General features: G+C 35.8%; 1 protein-coding gene across 5 annotated transcripts in view; it reads right to left on the bottom strand.

Annotated features, from left to right (window-relative positions):
• The window catches only part of moody (G-protein coupled receptor moody), a 116,921-nt gene that overhangs the window by 5,605 nt on the left and 85,938 nt on the right, over positions 1-25,378 (bottom strand). For all 5 annotated transcript variants that reach the window (XM_081772168.1, XM_081772164.1, XM_081772165.1 and 2 more), the window contains 5 exons: positions 12,056-12,226; positions 11,182-11,309; positions 7,706-7,859; positions 3,491-3,690; positions 192-353 (listed from right to left, as the gene is read on the bottom strand). In XM_081772168.1, coding sequence (XP_081628294.1) covers positions 192-353; positions 3,491-3,690; positions 7,706-7,859; positions 11,182-11,309; positions 12,056-12,226 — 815 coding nt within the window. The remainder of the gene's footprint in view (positions 1-191; positions 354-3,490; positions 3,691-7,705; positions 7,860-11,181; positions 11,310-12,055; positions 12,227-25,378) is intronic.

The raw sequence follows: 25,378 nt of genomic DNA, 5'->3' as shown, positions 1-25,378 counted from the left end.
CGAAACTGATTGCGGAAAAGTGACTAGCCAAAGTACTTCACCCATTGTCTTACTTTAAAATCGTTGATAAGCTGTATATAGTATGTCTTCTATGTCCACCAATGGGAGTGGAGTTGCAGAAGTCTTCATGAACATTCTGATAATACACGGTAATTTTATAATCAATGTGATTTTTCCTTTCTTTTTCTTACCTGCTCCACTACTTCCTTTCCCACTGAACGACAACAGTCTCGGATGACGGCAGAGTAATACTGTCTTGTACGCTTGTCGGTATTGTTTGTTCATTATCACGTAAATTATTGGATTAATGCAAGCAGACAGGTAGAGAAGAATATAGCCCAAAACATGAAAACCTGCAAAGACGTAAGTTAAAAATATTTAGAAGAACAAGAATTATACTAAATAATTTGTTTAACATAGTTGCGCGCATCCTATATAACCATATTGAATAATAATTTAACATCCTTGGAAGGCTCAATTAAGACTTTTACCCAATTCAATGTAGAGATTTGTGCACGCTCATGATGTCTACAACACGTCACTGGACTATAATGCTTTAAATCAACCAATCCAATAAGTGCAAGGAAAAACCTTGAATTTCAAAGAAATTTTACTGTGTATTGTACCCGTAAAAGCTTAAAAACATGAATATTTTTTTTTAAGAACACATCTACCTTTCAGTTTGATTGTAATCTTCGAAAAAAATGAATCCAAAACATTTTTGTGTACGCACACACACACACACACACACACACATATATATATATATATATATATATATATATATATAGATAGATAGATAGATAGATAGATAGATAGATACATATTGAATAATTTAATGGAGACACCTGGAAAAGTAACAACAAACTAATATCACTTTTCGCCCCGATAAATTTATCTATCGTGGATTATTCTTTAAAAATTGCATATTATACACATACTTTCTAGTGAATTCTTCAGTTACTTTTGTTTTCTGTTTCCGAGTTGGATAGTTTCCGTATTAAGCAAGAAAAATAACATTGCATAACTTATTTTCTTATCTGGAACCATGGAATTTGTTCACAATGGCCAAGTTTCCGTCATATCCACGATTCGCTTTGGACATGTTTTACACAAAGCACAAAGTCATCTCCAAAATAAGTTATATCTATTTGTTTTAAAAATCTCCATTTGAACGCTAGTAGTAAGACGTTTCACATTTTTCTCCACTTAATTTTGTAAGATTGAAACCATTTTATTTGTTTTATAATAATAAGTTAAGGTTTATCTTATTCAAGTTTTGGTTCTAAAGTAGCTACTAAGCCATTAACCCAGCACAGCAAAGATACAATTCACACTTTTCTTTCTGTTGCTCAAAAGAGTACACGAAAATCTTGGAAATTTGGGCGTTAGAATAAACAGACCCATTGAGACTTAAGATTTGGATTAGGAATAACACATATATACAATAACTGAGTACTTATAATTTTATGACGCAGATGTTCACTTGGGTGCGTAGAAACCAGGTCCTTGAAAGTTGAAACTACACTTTATAAACGTTGAAATAGAGAGATCTCGAAAGTTACGATATGTTAATGCTATGACAAAAGTAAATAAATAAATAAAAATAAAAATAAAAAATAAAATGTCATAGCATAATTTATAGAATTAGCATTGTATATCGTAAGCAGAAGTATTACAAATAAGAGCTTTCCAGTGAAATTACACTTAATCAGATTAAGATATTGCACACTACTAAAGAATTCTATTCCATTCAATTTTGACCCCTGTATGGACGCCGTCTTCATAAGTTCGAACGTTTAAGTTCCAGTAGCTTTCTTTCAGTTTTTCAGTAATAAAATATGATATTCGAATGAAGTGAGTTAGGTAGTCCTTTTTCAGGTGTAGTTGCAAAATGAAATCACTTGTTGTTACTTGTAACATTCTACTGTTATATCTCACAGAAATCGTATAGTGACTATGATTCCGAAATAAATTTTGAGTTAGATAGTGATGATAGTAAATTCGCAGTCATTCGTTTTATTTGACTTAAGGTGGTTTGATAATCAGTATATATATAGTTGCAAAGCTATCTGTTAATTACAGATTTTTTTAAAAAAAATAGTTTTAACTTGTTGTCTTTAGTAAATTGTAAGTATTGCTTTCCAATTGAAGGTGAAAAATCTAATCATGCCACCTATTGATAGATCCTTACCTGAATAAAATTATCGCAAATATTAAGAAAATGGCACAAATACATGTATACAATCTGGGCTCTTTAACTTCCAACATTATGTTTACTTATCATCACTGACTTCGATCATTTATTTTATTCGTTAATAGTATTTTGAAATGACGTTTCATGAGTTTTGTTCTTTGTATCTGTGTGTTTTGCCTAAAAATGTTATATAAAAAATGAGTGAAATAAACAGACCATTTCTGACAGAAGTAGTCCCTTATCACGACACTCTTGTGATTTAAAAACAATGAAATTTCAAGTTTAAAGTGTCAAGGAATGCTTTGAGGCTAAGGTAGACAATGATGAAGATGATAATGAATGAAATGGTAGAATAAAGAAAGTAAGAAAACCCCGAGAAAATCCACGCACATGGTGTCTGTCCACCACAAAGCGCACTCGGAGGACAAACAACATGTGCGGTAGGATCGAACCAGGGACCCAATCGTCAGAGATGAAAGCTCCAGGACTGAGCCCTGTTTGTGATAACAATATATCTCTTATTTATATAGGCTCCGCTTACTTATGAAATATTATTTATACATTATTTTTTTTAAAAAAATAAGTCGATTCCCAATGGAAACATGAGCGGACCTGTAGAATGAATAGAATAGTATATTTTGTTGTCATTTAAACACCCGATGTGGTAATAGATAGGGTTAACACACAAAATCAGATTATCTGTTACAATTTACACCTTTCTTCAAATTCTTAATATTTTATATATATATAAAATTTACAATAAGGAATTTACAATACTTTTCGAAATATAGTAGATCACTCGATTAGGTACCGGTAATATACAATATAATGCCACGTCAGTATATTTCTAGCTTTTTTGTGCTGTACTTAGCCTAATATACGGAATACTTAAATCATCTTTATGAATAATATTATATGAATGAACCGTATAATGTTAACCAATACTACCCTAAATTTTCTTTGATGTGCATAAGTCATCTGCAGATATACGTAGATAGAACTCCTGATTTGCATCTCCTTAAAAGAAGAAGGTTCACACGACAGAATATCAAGTAAACCTTCTATTGCTCTTATAGCTTTCCTCTGCTATTTCAAGACAGTTTGAGCATAAGAGGGATTACCCCAGAATATTATATTATATTGTAAATGAGTGTATATATATATATATATATATATATATATATATATATATATATATATATATATATATATATATATATATATAACAAAAACGAAAGCATGAGAATGAAAGACGAAACTGAAAAGTGTATTAAAACTCAAACATGAACTCACCTGGATATTTTACATCTTTGTCAGCAACTTTGACGATTGTGATTGGTAAATAGCAAACAAGGAAGGAAAGAAAGATAGCCAATACCATTTTTGTAATTCTCCATTCGTTTCTCTTGGTTTTCGTCTCACTATCTTTCTTCTTCACGTTATTAGTCAATGCTCCTCGAGAACCAGAATGTTTCCTCATTCGCACTTCTGATCTAGTGGAAATCACAAATAATAAACAGTTATAATTTATTTAAAATGATTCATCTTTTGTGATTGTACTTGGTTTAAAATTGAGTTGAACAGGAGGACTGATAAAATAGACAATGCAGAAGTGGATATATATATATGGCTGTGCAACTGCTATTTTTACAGTCCCACAAATGTTTGTAAAATATTGAAATTATTACTTGAGCAAAATAATAAGAATTTGTGTTCAGCGGAAAACAATCTTAATACATCTTTCAAAATTCTTATTTAAAGGTGGAAATAGAGAGAGCGGTTGCACGAACACTACAATCGGATTTAATAAAAACGAAGAAAGTCCTATTTCTTCTATTTTCAAACACAAGAACGAGTATTTATATCTACATCTTCTAAGCTTCTTGTATCGCCGACCAAGGATTGCGGCCACTTGACAACAAGTATACTTCCGAATTCCTTATTTTGAACGTTTGACTCAATTAAGCATTCAAAATTTGGTGCTAGTGACAGAAAGATGGGTTATAACAATATAAAAGAAAGATGATAATGATTGACCTCTCAAACAGCTTTGAAAACAGGAACAATACGCGTGTGGTGGTATTACATAAAACTGAAATCGTTATTATTAAGAAGGCACAGTGTGTCCGAGTTTTTTGTTTGTTTGTTTGTTAATTCTTTTTGATTATGTTATCATCTATTTAAATATCATTGAATACTATCGGTATAGAAGCTTTGTACAGATTAAATTTTTTAACTTATGTTAATTAATTGTTAATTATGTTTGGAAGTAAATACTTAATTGATATTAAATCAATAATAGGAATCTGTAATTAAACCAAGGGGAAAGGTGCTTTCATGCTCGTGTTTTCCACATATTTAGCCAAGATCAGGTGCGCGCCTGCGCCTGCGTACAGGTCCTATCAATATTGTAGCCGTTATTTGCACAAGCCTAGGGTTTCCAAACTTTCCGCGTTTTGCATAATCTGTCCCCCCAAGAATTGTTCGAAACTCCAAATGTCTTGGTTTCTCTCGAACATAATTCGTGCAATGTTTAAAAAGCCCCGCTTTTATTAGTCATTGATACTCAACTGATACGAATCTGATATTTCAGCAAGTGGCAAGTGCATAACTATGAGTATTCTGTAAAATGTTTTATAGGATGTCCTGGTTTATTGGTCTAGAAGTATGGAAGCCCTACACAAACCTCTATCCACTACTGGAAAAAGGGGAAAAATATAATGCAAAGGAAGTGAGAAATCAACATTTCTCGATATCCAATAAATTCATTTGACAGTAAGTTATACAGCAATATTCTTTAGAACCACTTTTACAAATCTCTGATAAACTTTCAGTTTGCTAAATGACAGATAGAAGGATTCTACAAACATAGAGCTGTTCTCTATTTTGTGGATATGTCTATCATTTTTTTTTTGTTATGCAGAGGACAGTGTCACAGTTATTTTTTTCTTTTTACAAACTCCATATATGATATTTATATTCTAAATAAGTAGATTTCTTTACTACATCAATAAACGTAGTAAAGACATACAAACATTGCAAACTTTGCAAACAACATTTCTTAAACTCTGCATTACATATAAAACTGTACACGCACACGTACGACAAATATAATGGCTTATAGATTAATTAATGAATTTTCTCACAACATTCTTCATAACAGCATATAAATTAAGAAGTAATTTCTATAAAATAATTGTTGCAAAGGGTATAACCGGATAAGGCGGTTAAAAGTGCCCTTATACGGATTGCTGTGATATTTATACCAAAGGTACTTCATATCCGAATTTTGGGCGTAAAATCAACTTCGAATTCCTTCGAATATCGAACTTATTGTTGAAAATTCGAAAATTAAAAGGTTCATTTCTCCGAAACGATTTAAGTTACGAGGGTGAAACAAAATGTGAATATACTTTGCTTGAAGGGCCTTACCGAAAACAAGAAACAATGTATTTCGCTCTTCAAATTTCTAGCGAAAAGCACGTCGAAAATATTCGAATTAAAATATTTCTGCTTATGTTTGAGTGGCCATTTTCTATTTATCATCATGCAAGCAGCACCAATCCACTTATAATATATGTTGACCATGGTTTGATACTCGCGGTGCAACTTGGTGTAAAATGAGGATTTCTAAGTCGAACACGCCTGGAAGACGCTATGTGACATGACTATAAGTCTCTTGTATATACAATGTTACTCTGACGCCACTCCAACCTCTATGGCGGTTGTGAATTCTCAACGTAACATTCTGTTTCAATGTACAGGCATAGGACCTTTCCCAACTTTCGCCACTGAATATTTAGCTGCCGCTATGAATATTTAGCTTTTGTATTATCCTACGCTTGTGCATGTTTTTGTTGACAATCAAGCAGTGTATTATTTAAACAAGAAAGTTTGTAAAGTATTTTTATCTTATTCCTATTGCTTACATTTTGCATGATCCAATACAAGGCTTCATATGTGAACACTGTTGGAAAATAAAGCTGATGAGGCTTCACGAGCGCCGGGCTCGATCCTAGAACTACCCACAACCAATCAGGAGCCGCCACCTGGTTTCCAGGAAGATAAAACCTGGAAACCAGGGGGCGAGAGCTAAATTCGAGCTGGTTGTGGCTAGGTTGAAGAGAGAGTGCTGCGCGCGTGAGGATTTCGACAGCTCAGAGCATTGCTGATCATAGACAGACGTCAGCTGTAGTTATCTTACGGGAGTTGGGGCTATACTGCAACCACAGCTGGCAGACAAATGGGTATCCCGGCCGCTACAGCCAGTCAATGGATTCGGCAATATGGCACTACAGGTCAGACTGGGTAATTTACGATCTACTGGTCGTCCTCATGCGTCTGCCATAGGAGGAAGATGCGAGATTAGTAAACGAACCCCGGTCAGACCCCGGTAAGGATCTCTAAACAGCTAATGGAAGTTTCCCGGTTTGCTGGTAGTATGCAGACGGCGCTCCAAAGGCTTCGTCATGCTGGATTGCATGATTGTATTGCTGCCATGAAGGAAAAACTCTCAGGCGAACACAGAATTTACCGTCTCGCATTTGCACATGCTAATATGAATCGCAACGAGTCCATATTCGCAACATCGAATGAGGGGCGCCATTTTGTGTATCGCCCGAGAGTACCCGATATGACTTAGATACGTGGCTGCTTGGAATTACAGTAGTCGTATATGTATTTCATGTTGGCGTTGGATTTCCAGTCACGGTGCAGGACTGCTTCACAGAGTTGAAGGGTACCTGGGTACTGCTAATACGTATACATCATGAGTAACATCATGGTGCTATCAGCACGAATACTTATACCTCATGGTGCCACTACAAAGAAAACATTTGGTACATCGAATACGACATCCTAAGAGTGGTGATGAGGACAATTTTTCATTGACTTGGGTATTATGCATTGAATTCGCCGACTCATTCCTTTAGTACAGTTTCACATATCAAATTGCTAGTTTGTACGCTCAAAGATGTTTAAACAAAACTCCCAGGATCCACAGAATGAGGTTGGAATGTCAGGTAATCTATTATTCAATGTTTTCTTTCCTAATAATTAAAATTGAAACTATTTTTCTTGTAATAATTAATATCAGTTCCAGCTAGGATCTCAAATCAGTTCCTGATAGAAGTATGACCTACAACCCTCACAGTACAATGATTTACAGATATATTATCCAAAACCTGAGCTATGCACAGCCTCGCTCAAATACCTTTCTTTGTGGTTTTGTGTTGATTTGTGGGTATTAGAGCCTGAACGAGAAATGAATTTGTATGTACAGAGCTTTCATTCGCTTGTGCAGAGACGTTGTACGTTGATGTGATTGAAAGATACCTTCTGTAGCCTCGAAACCTATATAGTTGATTTCCATTGCTGGTTCCTTTTTTTTTTCTGTTGTAAGACGGTTGCCATGAACTCATGAACTTATTCAATGATCCTCGTATATTAAAAAAAAAAAAAAAACTTTAAGATTAAACATTAATCACTTATTGGTGGCAAAGAACTTACTTGTGAACTACCAAAAATATCCTCGCATAGCAAATGATGATTATAACACAGGGGATGACAAACCCAATAATGAAAAGAGCTGTTTTTGACGACCTCTTGTTCTCATCTTCTAATATGGAACACGTACCAAGTTTCTTGTCATAACCAAATGAACCTGAAAAGACACAGCATTTACAAGTATGCTACTCATTTCACCTTTTATGAGATAACTAAACCAAGTTTAATATGTTCCTCTTGTTTCATTACAAATAGGAGTGTCACAGTGTATACCACATCAATGAGTTTGGTTTGTCAACATACTTAGCATTTAGAAGTTTACATTTTTGCATTTCCCCGACGCACTTCATTTTCCACTCAAAAACTTTAGTAAGATGAATGCATATTTGAAAGTTGAAAATATTTAAGTCTAAATTTGTCGAATAGAAATTAATTTAGTTTCACTTTAGTGTTGTATTCCATAGATTAGCATTTTTAAACATTATACTAGCCCGCTAATCTAAACAACACTGCAGATAGTCTATAAAGCAAGGATGATATCCATAAATACTCTGATAGGATTACATAAGGAATCACTCCTTGATTATCTACATCTTGGAATTAACTGGATGGATCACCTCCCCTAATTTCTGACCGCCACATAATAGTCAAAATTGTTGGTGGTCTATCACGTAGTTCTTAAGATTTTAAGAGTAAATATAAAAAGGAGGTTTTTAAAATTTTTTAAATTAAATTCCATAAAAATGGTAAATGTTTATTATGTTTTATTAGTAAAGTGAAGATGTTTCAACTTGGTATTTGAATCAAAGGTAGTTAGTAAAGTTCCAGAAGTAGTATTCCCATTTGTCTTCCTCGTTTAAACAGCAACTAATGATGATGATAAAAGAATTCAATTTGTCTAGCATTGTTACCATGTTATTTCAACATCAAGGCCATCACCATAAATATCTAGTAACTGATAGTGAGAATGTGTATTACTTGTTAGGTTTATTCTTCCAAGAGCAAAGCTCTACGCGGTGTATTCGATATTTATATCAAGTAACGAACAACATGTTATATTTTCTGTAATCCTTGACGAAAATAGTTTTGTGAGCGTATAAATTTTCTGACATGTTATAAGAATAGAAGTCTTGCCATCTAAAGTCCGCAACACACATTATCACTGTCAGTTACTAAATATTTATGATGCACTAGGAAGATGATGAGTTTCGTGTTGAAATAACACACTAACAGTGGTAGACAAATTGAGTTCTTTTAACACCATCATTTTTTTTTTTTTTTTTTTTTTTTTTGCTTTGTAGTTGACTGAGATGTGTGAAATGTCCTCATTGATGCCACATAGAATGTGTTTAAAATATCTAAGGGGAAAAAAGAAATAGTTTGCGGCACATGTTAACTATGCCATTGACGTGCAAACTAAAAATAGTTTCGACTCGTACTATCAACAAACTTGGCATTATTCGTCAACACTGTCTGTTTTTCTGATATAAATAAAGATAACTTATTAAACAAGTGAAATAACGTAAACTAAGTTTATATGTGACTCTATGACTATTTCCCGATTGTTAAAAACTATTATGTGTTTGTAGATAGCCTCAATCACTACGTTTTATTATCCATGTTTGATGCGTAGGTAGGGCCTACACGTTTTTATTTTCCATGTAGTTACACTATGTTGCCATCACATTTATACTGTATTTTACACATACTACACGTTCGTAATTACAATTAAATAGTGTAATTGTACATAAATTTATTTTCTCTTAGTCTTACATACTGTATAGCCTACCCTTATTTCCTGTATATGAGCATACTGCCCCAATATTAGGGTAAAATGCACACTTTGAGTGCTTCACTTAAAATCATTATGATATACCCTACATTACAGGTGAGAAGTGTCCACAAATTATGATAAAGAAAAGAACAAAGTATAATAGAACATATTTTAATGTAGAGTCCTCTTCTCATCTTGTAGTAATGCAAATTAATTCTTTAATATGTCCATATATCATTCTTTTGATTTTATCATTTCATTGCAATATATGGAAACATATTATGAACGCACACAAATTCGGAGAATTCAGTAGCCAATCAGTATGCCGAAGCTCAATCGTTGTGCGGCTTTAATTTCTTATTGTCTGATCAATATGACTGTCCTCTACATTTAAAGCTCTTCGTCTACATAAGCTGGAAAATATTTATCCTAAACACGTTAGGAAAGCAAACGAATAAGTATTGTACTTTTGTAAGCTGTCACTGTTTCAGATTCTGATGCCTAATCTATTACGTATATTCCGTTCGTGGTTAGGCAGCTAGCATGCGTGCTTCCCGTGGGTCCTCCTCGGGGTAGTAGCCATGAATTAAAACGAAGTTTTACGTCCCACCATTATCCAGTGTAAGCTATAGAAAACGATAATGATGACGAAAAATAAATGAAATGTTTGTGATATTGAAATGGGAGAACTCCCTCACGGACGGTGTTTGTCCACCATAAAACCCATTTGACGCGAGCTGGGATTGAACCAGGGACGCCACGCACCAGAGGTGAACGCTCTACCACTGAACCACCGCGACCCCAAAACAAAGTTCGGATTCACGTTAAATAGTAGGTCAAGTCTCACGTAGCTTGGATGCTAAAGCGAGGCATACTGAGCTGATCAATCAATCAATAATATGAAAACAACACTTTTAGATGTCAGCATTGTGAAAACTTACACTAAGTACTGTCCACATTAGGATATATATATATATATATATATATATATATATATATATATATATATATACACAAGGGCGGATCCAAGGGGGTGGCTATAGGGGCTATAGACCCTCCCTTGACGCTCAGATATACACTGGATAAAATGGGCTTCAATCCTGCTTTACGCTGGATAAAACGACAAATTATGGTTTAGCCCCTCCCTTGATCATATCCTGGATCCGCCACTGTATATATATATATATATATATATATATATATATATATATATATATATATATATATATATATATATATATATATATATATATATATATTAACATATTGAATTTTTCGAAAGTCCACCTCACCGAGAGAAAGGAATTTTTTCTATCCACACTAGGAAGAAGCCACACTGTTGAATATGAGCTTTGCAAATAGTGGCTCTGTGCACAGGAGCATTTGCGTGCAGCTTTCGTACATATCACTGGGTATCAATGTTCCGCATCTCATTAAAATCGAACGATAAATGGCATCTGTTTTGTTTGATACTAAGAAAGGGATTATGCAATCGTTTGACCAAGTCTCGTCATACCACGATTGTAGAGCCTTCTTGAGGCTTAAAATATAATGAACACTTTTATGAAGTAAGCTAGAACATTAATTTATCACTTCACGTAATATTTAAGTTGATATCAAATAATAAATTACTTACTATGTTGATAAAATAGTTCATCTCAGGAAGAAAACTAATTTAACTGAGATAATATTAGACCTTACTTACCCCACTGTCCCAATAAAGTAGGCATTTGCATCCCATAACTCAATAGCCAACAGAAGGCTATCATGCCTGCTATGTAAATATTTTTGTAAACCCTGTTATATATATTATGGTGTGCAATCATGATATACCTACGAACAAAAAAAAGTAATTTTAATAGTTTAGTAACACTGATTGTATACTAGAGCAAATTAAGGATGCGCACGAGATACGAGTTGCGGCAGTCTTGTCTCGAAAAATGTATTTTTTTTTTTCTATTGTAAAAATTTTCACTCGTCTCGAATCACGGCATGAAAATTTTGTCTCGTGTGCAATCCTAAAGTAAATAATTGAAACTACTAACAGAACATTACAAGTTATTAAAAGTCTTTACTACGTTGCCCATATATATATATATATATATATATATATATATATATATATATATATATATATATATATATATATATATATATATATATATATATATATATATATATTACATTACTCAGTAACAACAATCGGTATGATAATTTTAGAAAGTAGGTCATGTAATTCTTATAAAATGTTAAGTTAATTAATTGTTGCTATCAACATCTCTATATGGTCAAGTAATTCGAGTGCCCGTATAACGTTGTAAACTGTATAACTGCGCACTCAGATTTCTGACCAATAAAATCTCTATATTTGTGATATTGTGCAAGGTAAGGAACTATTGGTACAAGAAAAATGATTAATTAGATCGAAACCTATTTGCATTGATTAGTATACAGTATCATAGAGATTACTCCATGATAGTATTTTGCAGCAGTATCTACACCGCACACCTTACATTTGTTTGACCTTTCTGATTTATAAAACACAGTACTAGACCAAGATTTGACTTTGATTTGTTTACCTGTTGATAGTAATCATTGTGATGGAAAGCAGAGACACTCCGATGTTGCCGTACCTCATGAACGGAAAGAGTGTACAGAGGGTCATTCCATGAGTCCAAGTTCCGTTGATGAAGCGGGAGGAACTGAATGGTAGAACCAGGAGGCAGAAAATAAAATCAGCTACACATAGGCTAAAAGAAAAAATGATAAAAATCTATACTAAAGTGATAATTTAAAAACAAATACAAATATATATAATAGTAATAACTTATTAACGAAAAAAATGCTGAGTAATTAAAAATAAGAATTTGATCGTGTGATTGTAAAAGTTGCCTCTATTGATGCTCCTCCACCTGACCTTTGCTTGAAAAAAAAAAAAAATGAAATCTTTAAGTTTTACGTCCCACGGTTATGCCGATTAGGCTAAAGGAGACGGTGATAATGAGAGATGAGTGAAATGGTGGAATGAAGAAAGTGGGAGGAAACGGGAGAACCCCGAGAAAACCCACGAGCACGGTGTTTGTCCACCACAAAGTTCACTTGGCGGGGGCTGGGATCGAACCCGGGACCCCAAGCACCAGAGGTGAACGCTCTACCACTGAGCCACCGCGCCCCCGACCTTTGCTTGAGGGAAACGGGACGGTAACGCATATACAACATATTTTAGTGTCGAATACTTTTTATTATGATGTGATGGTTTTCAAATAAATAGAAAAGAGTTACAAGGAATGGAAAATTTTACTTTTTTTTCAAAACACTTTATCTCTAAAAACTGAAAGATCACGATGTCGTTTACAGCAAATTTGATATCGTTCCTGAGATGCAAAACCATGGGTAGAAATTACTATATTGCTTAAATGACGTAGTGAGAAATCGTGAAAGTGATTGTTGCTTCTCTCTACTTATCTATAACATTACAGCAATAGTTTTCGCTAGTTGCAATTATAGGTTCTTGCAATTATATGATGGCCATGATTATCCACGAACGGATGATCGGCATTTTTTTTTTTTTTTTTTTTTTTTTAACCCTGCTGGAGTCGCGCTTAATTATTTTTCATAACTAGACGCTGCGGGCTGACATTCCGCATGCAGCACTGTATGTTCTAAAACTAAAAATTAATTGCATTGTAAAAATCAATATTTCCAACGATAGTACGTTTTGAAGTGAAACTCCATTCTGATAAGCAGAAGCCGTTTGTTGTAAGACATGAAAAACGGGAAATTTTAAGTTTTAGTAGGTTCTTTGTAAAATAAAACAGTTTTCATGCTGTAGGCTAATATTTTTTTTTCGTGTTTGTATCTAATTTTTAGTTTTTCTTCGGGTTATTCGCGATTTTCACTATCCGCGGTGCCCTTGCCACCTAATTCCACAGATAATCGGAGCTTTACTGTAATTTTAAGCAGTGTTGCAAACATTATCGTGTTTTTAATATTTTTGAACTGGTTGAGATATTAAATTGCAGTAAAAGGCATTATGTTTACGTTTATTGTAAACCATCCATGTGACTAGCTGAGACACTCATCTAAATACTTTTTTTTTTTTTTTTTTTTTTTAATAGAGTAAACCTTTCGAAAGAACACGATTTTCAATCGCTTTCGAAAGAACACGATTTTCGATACTAACAAATGCATGGCTCATCCGTCTTACCTGCAATATTGTTGTAGAGGCCTCCACAGTTTTGATGTTTGTGATGTTGAAACGTCTTTAATTTCTAACATTGAATAATAAATGTGGTGTAGCACCTCATTTAACATGTAGATTTGAAATATGTAGTTATAATGTGACGTAGTGTAATTTGAAATAGTCATATTGTGTTGACAACAATATTAATGTGATGGTATTGCAGAGTATATGAAAATGTCCCTCTGTATATATATTTGTTATAAAATTTCAGTGATTTTTGGTCTTTAATGAAAGTTACAAAGGTATTTCAATATAAATGGTCTACCCTGTATAGCTATTTCGCAAATGGGTCAGAGTATGAGAAATTGAGTCGATTTCATATGAAAAACGAAAAGTAAAATGATAACTTTCTCAAGTTAGGTTCTTAATTCACGTAGCTTCCTGAGTGCATCACAATGATGGCTCAATACCGAACATTTTGTTTCCAATTAGTAATCGAAAGTGAATCGATTGAGATTAAAGTCATACTTGTAGACCAATTGGTTATACAGGGAGCACCCACTTCCATAACGACATTTAACTTCATCATCCTAGGTATTCTGTCATTATTGGCAGGTCACTTGTCACAATCGCAACTGAGAAGATTTTATGCCTCACAATCTTCAGCTAACTTCTTTTTCACGTATTTTTTTCTGTGTCAGTGCTATCCATCAACAGTAACCTATCTCCCTCTCCCTCTTTTTCCTACTACCGGATCTTCTAGCACGTCCCTCATAATTCAGTTTTTTTCTTAGGCAATGTCTCAACCACTTACTCTTCTTCTCTTCAATTATATCTAAAAGTCTTTTCTCCCCCACTATTTCTAATACATTCTCATTCCTTTTTATGTTCGATTCACTTAACTCACTCCATTCTTCTCCACACCCACATTTCGAAAATTGTCCTTGTTTGCATCACTTTTGAGTAATCTCCATGTTTTCTGCTCCAAATAGTACACCACTCCACACGAAACATGTTATTAGTCCTTTAATTAATTCTCTGAGGATCCACAAAACACACTTTTCTTGCTCCTAAATTAGGGATGGCCACATTTTTTCGAAAAAACGAAAAATCGAAAAACGAATTTTCCGAAAATCAGAAAAAAGATTTTCCGAAAAAGGTCATCCCTATCCTAAATGCCTCTTTCGCCATTCCTATCCTTATTTCCATAAAAGACATTTACATATGGAATACCTATTCCCATAAAAATAAACTATTTTGAAAGCAAATTGTTACAAAACATGAAATGTATCTTTAAAAAATAAATATATAAATAAATAAAAAATAAATAAAAATTTAATGTGCTATTTATCAACTTCTTATTGAAATCAATTTTGTTTTTGGTAATATTAAGTTCATTGATAAAGAGAAGCTCAGTTTGTTCTATTACCAGTTCCTGGCTCCTCTTTTGTGGTGTTTTTTAATGTGCGGGAGATTGCGTGAGTTTTGAGGTTCGTGGCTGCTAACAGGCCTCATTAATTTCTATTATTTGCACAGTCAACGACCAGCAAGCGAGGCGACGGATGCGGGTAATCTGTATTACATACGGTCCTTGGCTTCGAGGGGAAACATTATTTGCCTTCGAACGACCAAAATCTTAATAGATGCTTTCCACAAAATAACAGTTGCGTTTTTACACCAATTATGTAAGTGGACATAGCTTATCTTGTACGGTTGTAATTGTTCTTATTCTTTTTTAATTATTATTGGGTGGACAAATAGTTATAACGTTAGGGTTAACTTCTAAAAGGATACTTCCTCCATAACATAAATCCAACTGAAGTGGCAAATTGGGTAAGAAATGAACGAAGAAAATAATATCAGTGGCCAAATTATATGACTACTACTTACTTACCTAAATGTGATTAATAATAAATTATTTACCTAAAGTGGTGCGACAAAATACCTTTTCCCATCATTTTCATTATTTACATACTGATTATTTCCGCCGGGTACACTTTCTTATTATCTGTTCAGCTTTATTTCTAAACGGAGATATTATATATATATATATATATATATATATATATATATATATATCAGTAGCGGCTCGTAGTCTGTACAAGCACCGGTTGCAATGTTGCAATATCAAAGGTATGTAGGTACGCGCAAGTGTTCCCCTCCCCCAGCATTCTTGAGTCCTATCCAAGAAATATTCAGGAAATATGAAGAGGAAAGTCTTTTAAGCTCTATTTGTATATTATTGATTAAATTATTTCTCGAATATTAATTTAGTATATAAGCTATTTCCTTTTTTTCAAACAACCACTATCAATGTACGTTTATACACTATTTATATACAAAACCTCTACACTCATGTTATTGGACACGAGATAAATCGAATTTATAGTATGTGCTGTAAGCCATGAATGATGGCGTTAATCCGAAAAGAAGAAAAAAAGCAAGAAAATTGCATGCACGCAGTTAAACAAAATTATTTAATTATATAAACTATGCATTATTTTAGAATGGAAGGTCTTTCTTTGATCTTTCGGGCTTCAAATTTTTCTATGACTTTATTGAAATCTGAAATGCTGCTCGCCAAGTTTCTCTGAATAGAAAGCATCGCTACCGCAAATATTTTCCGCTTTATTTTCTTTGGGGTCCAGAAACACCTCTCTCCTCCGACAATACGCATTTTGTTAGCATTTCTTTGTATAAATATACGGAACAAAAAGTCCATTTTCAGGAACCACGTATTTTTTTTTGTCTGTAAAGAAGCATGAAATCTAAGATGTTTTCCTTTGAAAATTAAAAAAAAAATAGTTTAACATTCCAGCAAATTAGGCTAAAGAAGACAGATGAGTATTGGAAGTGAATGATTTTATATTAATTTATGCTCTCCGCCGGAAATCGAACACGGAATCATGTGCACGAAGGACACAGAGCTAGGAATTAGACCCGTAGTAAGACATTTTCTTCTTGGAGACTCGATTGACCCCCCTTCCCCCCCAGAATAGGATTTTTTTAAAAAATAAATCTTATCCCAAGAATTTTCACCTTTGTATTATAAATGTTAAATAAAATCTATTGACTTCGAACGACCGCCCCCCAAACTTTCAGCCTGGATCCGTCCCTGCTACCACCAGACTTATATTTGTTCTTTGCGAGTTTATGTTTTGTGAATAACTTCTTTCTTCCACGCGTCTGTATCTTCCTCACCCTATCAACTGAGTCAAGCGCTGCTAAGCGGAGGAATTCGTAACTATTACAGAAGCTGACCAGTTGCGGAAAAAATGCAACCGTAAGGGACCAATACGGGAAGATAGGAGCGTTGCAAGAATAAATCCACTTCCCCATGTTAAGAGATAGGAGCTCGCTGCCATATGCTCAATGTTACTGCTTCCAGTGGCAACGTTCGCTGCCACTGGAAAGGTAAATCTCTCTCTTTCTTTTCGTTTTTTAATTGACTTTTTTCAGAAATGCATCAATACTGTTTTGCGCTCAAGAGCAAAGGTTTATTTTTTACTGATACACTACTTTAACACTTAAAAATATTTTTAGTATTTAAAAAAATATCCGGTTGCACAACCATGCAACATATAGTACCAGCCGCCACTGATATATATATATATATATATATATATATATATATATGACAACTAACTAACTATGGCCTATGGAACCCGGAGGTTCAATGCCGCGTTCACAAAAGCTCTCCACTGACTTCTATCCTTAGCTAACTGGATCCAGTTTCTACTTTTTATTCCAATTTCTGCGAGATCCATCTCAATATTGTCCTCCCATCTGCGCCTAGGTCTTCCTAATGGTCGTTTTCCGATTGGTCTTCTAGTTAAGACTTTGAAAACGTCCTTTCATCAGTTCCAGCTACATGACCTACCCACCTAAGCCTCCTCGACTTGACGACCCTAACAATGTTGAGTAAACCGTATAAATTATGTAGTTCCTCGTTATGAAGTTTTCGCCATTCCCCATTTCCGTTCCTCTTGGGTCCGAATATTCGTCTCAGGATCTTGTTCTCAATTACTTTCAGTCTATGTTCTTCCCTCAGAGTAAGCGACCATGTTTCGCAACCATACAGAACAACAGGCATGATTACAGTTTTGTATATTTTAAGCTTCAAATTCCTCGACGACGACAAGAGATTTTGAACCGAATAGTTACACGAATTCCCTGCTTTTAGTCGACATTTAATTTTTTCGTGAATATGATTTTCCTCTGTTAATATTGATCCTAGATATTTGAAACTATCCACTTTATCAAAAGTATTATTTAATATATTAACACATCCATAATTTGCTGTATTACGGTTCCGACGCACTTCCATGTGTTTAGTTTTCTCTGCATTTACTTCTAAATCCATGTCCCTGCAAGCGTTTAATAAGATCTCTGCATTTTTTTATATTGTTCTCCTATCATCCCCTATTAAATTTACATCCTCAGCATATACCGTAACCTGGTGAATACCGTTCAACTCTAGGCCCTAGTTGCTATCTTTGATTTTCCTTATAGCGTATTCCAAAACAAAGTTAAATAATAATGGCGACAACGCATCTCCTTGTTTCAGGCGATTTTCGACGTGAAAGCTCGTGGACAAAAATTTTCCTACCCGGACTTTACTTTGGGATTCATTTAAACATATCTTAATTAATCTAATTAGCTTTCCCGCTATTCCAGGTTCTGTAAGAATGTTGTATAATGTTTCTCTCCTAACCGAGTCGTACGCCTTTCTAAATTCAATAAATAGTTGATGTACCGGGGTACTGTATTCCCACTTTTTTTTCCGAGTATTTGGCGAATGGTAAATATTTGGTCGGTAGTTGATCAATTTCGTCTAAATCCGCACTGATAATCTCCAATAATTTCATCTGTGTATGGGGTCAATCTTGCTAATAGAATATTTGAAAGGATTTTATAGAATGTTGACAGACGAGAAATGCCTCGATAATTATTACAGTCAGTTTTGTCGCCTTTCTTGCGAATTGGAACAATGATTGATTCTTTCCACTCTTGTGGCAATTCTTCCTTGCTCCAGATAAGGAGAATGAGTTTGTGTACCTTGTTCTACAGGGTGCGGCACGTAAAGCGGCCCGTAAAGTGAACACATAAAATGAAATGTAATGTATTGAATATGATTAACTACAACACATAAATGAAATGTAATGTATTGAATATGACTACTCACCTTCACAGCAACCTTCACAGCAGGTGCTGAAAGTGTCCTCCGCCCACTTCAACACACATGTGAGCACGATTGAGGAGATTCATATATACCCTTGTCAGTTCTTGTGTTGTAATGCTATTGGTGACATCCTGGATCCTGGTCTTGAGTTCTTCAATTGTGTGTGGATTTGTTTCGTATACTCTTCCCTTTAACAATCCCCATAAGTAAAAGTCACACGTGGACAAGTCTGGTGACCGAGGAGGCCACAAGCCTTTGCTGATTGTCCTCTCTGGTGTAAACATCTCATGCACAAGGGACAATGATGCAGCTGATGTGTGGCATGTTGCACCGTCCTGCTGAAAGTAACATAACTGACGCTCCTCTTCGGTCAAGTGTGTATAAAACTCCTCCAGGATTCCCATATACACGTCACTGTTCACTGTCGTCTCAAAGAATATGGGCCCAATAACGCGTGTGGCGGAAATGGCACACCAAACACCAATCTTCTCATCATGCAAGGGTACCTGGTGGATTGCGTGTGGATTTTCTGTCGACCAATACCGGTTGTTTTGGGAATTTACGTACCCAGACAGGTGGAACCACGCCTCGTCACTCATGATGAGCATTAGTGGATCCAAGAAACCACTGGCAACGTTGCTCAACAGCCATGAACAGAAATGCACCCTCTTCTGCAGGTCAGGCTCCTCCAGTTCTTGCACAACACTTTTCCGGTACGGTTTTAACTTCAGTCCCCTTAAAACACGTCTGCAACTTCTCTCACTCGCATGAACCTGTTGACTCAATCTCCTGGTTGACTTTCGAGGACTTCTTGTCATTATCTCCTCCACCTGCATATTTAATTCAGGTGTGCAGATAGATGGTCGTCTGTTCCTGGGAGCATTTTGAACCGATCCTGTACGCCGCCATTTTTCAATCAATTCTGAATGGTGCTTTTTGCTGGCACAGAACGTCCTGGAAATTTCTCCCGAAACAAATTCTTTGTTTTCACAAAAGATCCAGTGAGAATGAACCCTTCAACAATGGCAACACGCTCGGATATCGAATACGGCATTATCACACACTGACACTCACCCGGCTTAACACAACGAGGCCTTTTTCTCAACTGGTTTCGACAAGTTTCACTGGCTGCGGCTGCACGTGACTGCTGCAGGTCACGTAAGTCGACCCGACCTCGACACGCCATCTCTTGGTAGGAAGGTAGATTATTTAAGTGTTGCCAAAAACACAATATACCAGAATATTACGACGGGCCGGTTTTACGTGCCGCACCCTGTACAATTTTTCACCTCCAGCTAAAACTAATTCAGCCGGAATTTCATCTACACCCGGAGATTTGTGTTTCTTTAATTTCTTTTTAGCGGTTTCTACTTCTATTCGGTTGGGTTCTGAAATATACGGTTCTGCGGTGTATATCTCCTTTTCTCCACGAACACTAGTTTTTGGTTGCGTGTTCAGCAAATCGTCAAAGAAATCTTTCCATCTATTTAGGATGCTATCCGTATCAGTGAGAACTGTACCGTCAGATTTCTTTAGTATATTAGCACGAGGTTGATAACCTTTCTTAAATTCGCTGATCCCCTTATACATGTCCCGGATGTTTTTATTTTTACTATTATCTTCAAGTTTCTTAATTTTAGCTTTCGAAAAATCGCGTTTCTTTGTTCTAAAAGTTTTGGAAGTTTCCCGCCTGGTATCTGCGAAATTTTCATTCGGATTTTGTAGCCAGCGTAATTTTGCCTGTTTTTCTTCTCTGCTAGTTTAATGCATTCCTGGTCGAACCATGGTTTGTTCCTACGTATTTCCGCGTGTCCCAATTTCTCTTTTGCTGAAATTTTAATGCTATCTCTAATTTCAATCCAGGTATCCTCAACACTAGTGCCCTCCGAATCTTCTAAAGCCGAAAATCTATTCGAAACTTCAATTTGGTATTCCTCTCTTACCTGGCTCTCTTTTAATTTCTTTAAATTGAGTCTCTCCGTTTTCGGTCATCGAATAGTACCTTTATTCAACGATAATCTCTCTCTCGTATTATCGCTGCTACCAGATAGTGATCAGTGTCACAATCAGCCCCTCTAAACGACCGGACATCAATTATGCTAAATTGCCTTCTTCTATCTACTAAAACGTGATCATTTGATTATGTGTTTTTCCGTCTGGTGATGTCCAAGTGTATTTATGAACGTCGCGATGTGGGAATTTTGTACTCTTCACAATTAGGTTTTTGGATGTTGCAAAATTCACGAGTCTAACACCGTTGTCATTACTTTCCTTATGAAGACTTTCGTTCCCTATAATCGGTTTGAAAATATCCTCTCGTCCTACCTTCGCATTAAAATCCCCTAATAGAATTTTCCTATGGTATCGCGGGAGTTGGTCAAATATCCGTTCCACTTCTTCGTAAAAACTGTCTTTTATATCGTCATCTTTATCTTCAGTTGGGGCATGTACATTTAAAACAATATCACACCACCGTCCGTTAAGAGTAATAAAATAAATATCAGTAAAAATTCAACCCGTTTAATTGCTGGTAATATTCGTTTGTGAACGAAAAACCCTGTTCCCAATTGGTGATTTTTATTTCCTTTTATTTCCTAAACGGAGATAATGAGTAATATTCGTATCCTTCCGATGTTCAGCAATATGATTGGCTAGTGATGTATCTAACTCTTGCACGGGGAGGAGCAAATTATACACCTGCATTTCAACAATTCTTGCCGTACGGAGTAGCCTACTTGCAGCCAGTGATGCCAACCCGTGGGAAAAATCAAATTTTGAGGGATTTGTGACATTAATTTCTCAAATAGGAATAAAGGGAATTTTAATAGAAATTGGCAGTATACTGTATATGGGATCAACAAAATTTTGTATGGGCGGATGTAGAATAATGACTCTTTAATAAACGAGAAATCAGTGCTATTGTCAAATTTTGTTACTATAAAATGCATGCTAGTATGTAAATGATTTATACAGTGAGTTGGGAATCTCAAGAAATAAACGGTATGGAACTTAACAACAACCATGGTATTAAAAAAAAAATACCAAACGAGAAACAGCCATCTTCCAAAACGTTCCAGAAAAAATTGGAGAATGAAGCTTATCTAGTTTTGTCACGTTCCATCGAAGATTACGATGCAAATGCGTAATGCAAATACAACAGTTTCAATTCTCTCTCCCTAATTACTTACTCATAAACTGTTTAATTTATATGGATCTGAATTACTCATGTATTGAAGAAAGTGACTGACATACAGTAGCTTAACTTTTCATATTTTATAAATTTTCTAGAGTGTGGGAAATTCAAGAGCAAAATGGGGAGTTCTGCTTCGAGAAATGGGATTTTATAACGTTTAAGGTTGGCATCACTACTTGCAGCAGAAAAAGTAGAACACATCGCAGCTGAATTGGCGCCATAACCATTGGGCATGTTTAAATGTAATATTTGTATTATTTTTTTAAAGCATACTTAATTGCAATTGTTAGATTATCTATATTATATTTTTGGCACTTATAATAATGCCATAGTTTTATATGGTTCTTTCACAATAAAAAACAATAATTAAAAGTGGGGAACTATGTTACGAAGGAGTACAAATGTCGATAGACCAACAGCAAAATGAGCATGCTTTTGTTCCACGAGGTTTTGTTTATTGCAACTTAGAGGTAAGGCGGAACAGATAATAGGAGCACTCTTGGTAGGGCAAAAGTCGATATGGTTGGGAATTTGTAATTGCAATAAATAAGTTGAAAATTATGTTAATCCAACTCAGCGTCGTAACTTGACTTGGAACTTTTTGCATTAAAATTTGTCCCCCTCTAGAAAAATATGAATCTGTCCCCCTAAAAAATATTAAATTTGGTCCCATAGAATTTAAAATGTTAGTAAACATTTTTCTTACTCTTAGGGGCCTCAATAGTTTTACTGAAGTAGGATCCACATTACATATATGAGCCATCTTAGGAAAATATACCTGCCCAGTTAAAACATTATGACCACTTGCTACTTTTTCAACAAAGTTGTTGTTGGACTGACGTAAGAGGCACGGGACACAAGAGTAGCGCTCACCAGACAGTGGCAGGGACCTCATTCGGTCAGTCAATGTAATGTTCGTGCGTAGAATGGGGAAGGCCGTCAATATACCAGAACTTGATTGGGGCTATGCTGTGATGGCCGGACAGCTGGGAACGAATATCTCGAAAACAACGCGATACTGTCGCTTGTTCGCGAGCTGCCGTGGTTAGTGCCTTCCAAAGGTCGGGAAAAGATGGTGGAACCAGCACCAAACCACAAGAAATGGGGTGGTCACACATTATTAAAGGTGTCGGAACTCGTAGACTGTCAAGGCCAGTACAACAATAAAGGGCGCTAACTGAGGAATAATTACCAAGAGACTTTAACAGTGGACAAAACACAAGTGTGTCTGAGCACACAGTTCATCATGCACTTTTAGATATGGGCCTCCGTAGTCGACGTTCCACACGTATAGCAATGTTAACCGCAGGATGTAATCGATAACGATTGGAATGGGCATATCAAAATCGTTATTGAATCGCCAAGGAATGGCATGATTCTATGAATCACGATACTGCCTTCACCACATCGATGGTCGGGTCAGAACTCATCGTCTTCCAGGGAACAACTACTCGATACGTGTACAAAAAAATGATGACAGGCCGGTAACAGATCCATTATGATTTGGGAAATCTTCACATGAACATCCATGGACCCATTAGTAGTGCGTGTGGAGGACACCATGACGGATCTAAGCTTTCGGCAGTCATTACTGATCACGTATAGTCATTCATGCAGACCATATTCCCTGTCTGGGAATGTCATTTTTCAGCAGGACAACTCTCCTTAACACAATACAACAGCAACACAACAGTGAATTTCAATTTCTGGAATGGCCGATCTTAAACCTATTGAACACCTTTGAAATGTCATTGAACGCCATTCCCAAGCTCATTGACCCCCTATGCAGAATTTAGATGAATTAAGTGACCTGTGTGTAAGTGTAGTTCAGCCACCTACAAGGTTTCATTCCTTTCATGCCAAACCGCACTGCTGCTGTACTGTGAGGCAAAGGAGGACGGACCAGATATTAGGTAAGTGGTCATAATTAAAGCCCGGAATTAATGGCAAAATGCCATAAGTGCCATTAAATTGCAATTTTCATGATACTGTATTTTCAGGAAAAGTGCAATTTCACAATTGAGAAGCAATTTGTTGCCATTGTCAAAGGTTCTCTCTTCCACTACTCTTTATTTACTCATGAATGATAGCATACCACAGATCTGAGTCGCTCTTATCTGGCCAAGCGATCTCGGTGTCTGATAATAACTGGTCTATTCTCGTAGGAATGTGACAAGTGGAGGGGCGGGGATGCTAGTACATATTCAATTCTTGGAATGACAAACGAAGATGCTTACTTTCAAGAAGTAGCCAAATGGGCAGTTATTGTGAATCTTAGGCGTGCGTGATACAGAACTGGTATTTATGAGTGTTTCAGTATTTCAAGATGCCGAAAGTTGGTCTTTCTAGGCAACAGAAGTTGGAAAAATTTGTGGATGAGTTCGGGCGTACTGTGTTTTAAACAGACGGTTCTGTACTGTTTTGTAAATTATGTGAAACTGTGGTTTCCGTTGAAAAGCTTTATTTTGTAACACACCATATAAGCACTGCAAAAAACAATTCTGCAAGGACACGCAAATCAGCTGGTGAAAAGGTTCAAAATCATCTTCGAACAGTCACGAATTCCGCTTCGCGCACTAACAGTTTTGCGAATGATCTGTGTGAAGCTCTAATTAACGCGGACATTCCTTTATGGAAGTTAGAAAATGTTTCCTTTAGAAACTTTCTCGAGAAATACACAAAACAAAAAGTTCCAAGTGAATCATCTTTGAGAAAGATTTACGTTGATAGCGCGTACAGCAGAACTATTGACGATATCCGTAAAAGTGTTGCTGACAAAAATATATGGATTTCAATTGATGAAATTTGCGATATTCTAAAACGTTCCATTGCCGACGTTGTAATTGGAACTTTTTTGGAGGGAGGGGGGAGAGGGCACACAAACATTTTTTATTGCATCAGAAGTTCTGGAAAAAGTAAATGGGACGGCAATTGCACAGGTTTTTACAAAATCGCTGAGTATTCTGTGGCCTCTGGCCAAACTGGTAAAGTACGATACGAGTAAGGTCCTTCTTTTTGTTATAGACGGAGCTGCATACATGAAAAGTGCAGCAAAAGCCCTTAAGGTTCTATTCCCTCGTATGCTACATGTCACCTGTCTGGCACACGAGCTACATAGAATTGCAGAGGAAGTTCGTTCTCATTTTCCTGACGTAGACCTTCTTGTGTCAAATGTCAAAAAGGTATTTCTGAAAGCTCCCTCGCGAACAAGTGCGTTCCGTGAATTAGCCCCTGAACTTCCGCTTCCACCACAGCCTGTCTTAACGAGTGGGGTACATGGATTACAGCTGTTCTCTATTATGTTAACAACTTTGAACCCATCAAAAGAATCATTGATACTTTTG

This window comes from Thermobia domestica, chromosome 9 (assembly GCF_964235325.1).
Source record: "Thermobia domestica chromosome 9, izTheDome1.hap1.1, whole genome shotgun sequence".
NCBI lineage: Eukaryota > Metazoa > Arthropoda > Insecta > Zygentoma > Lepismatidae > Thermobia > Thermobia domestica.
This window is presented reverse-complemented; position numbering and strand designations above follow the sequence as displayed.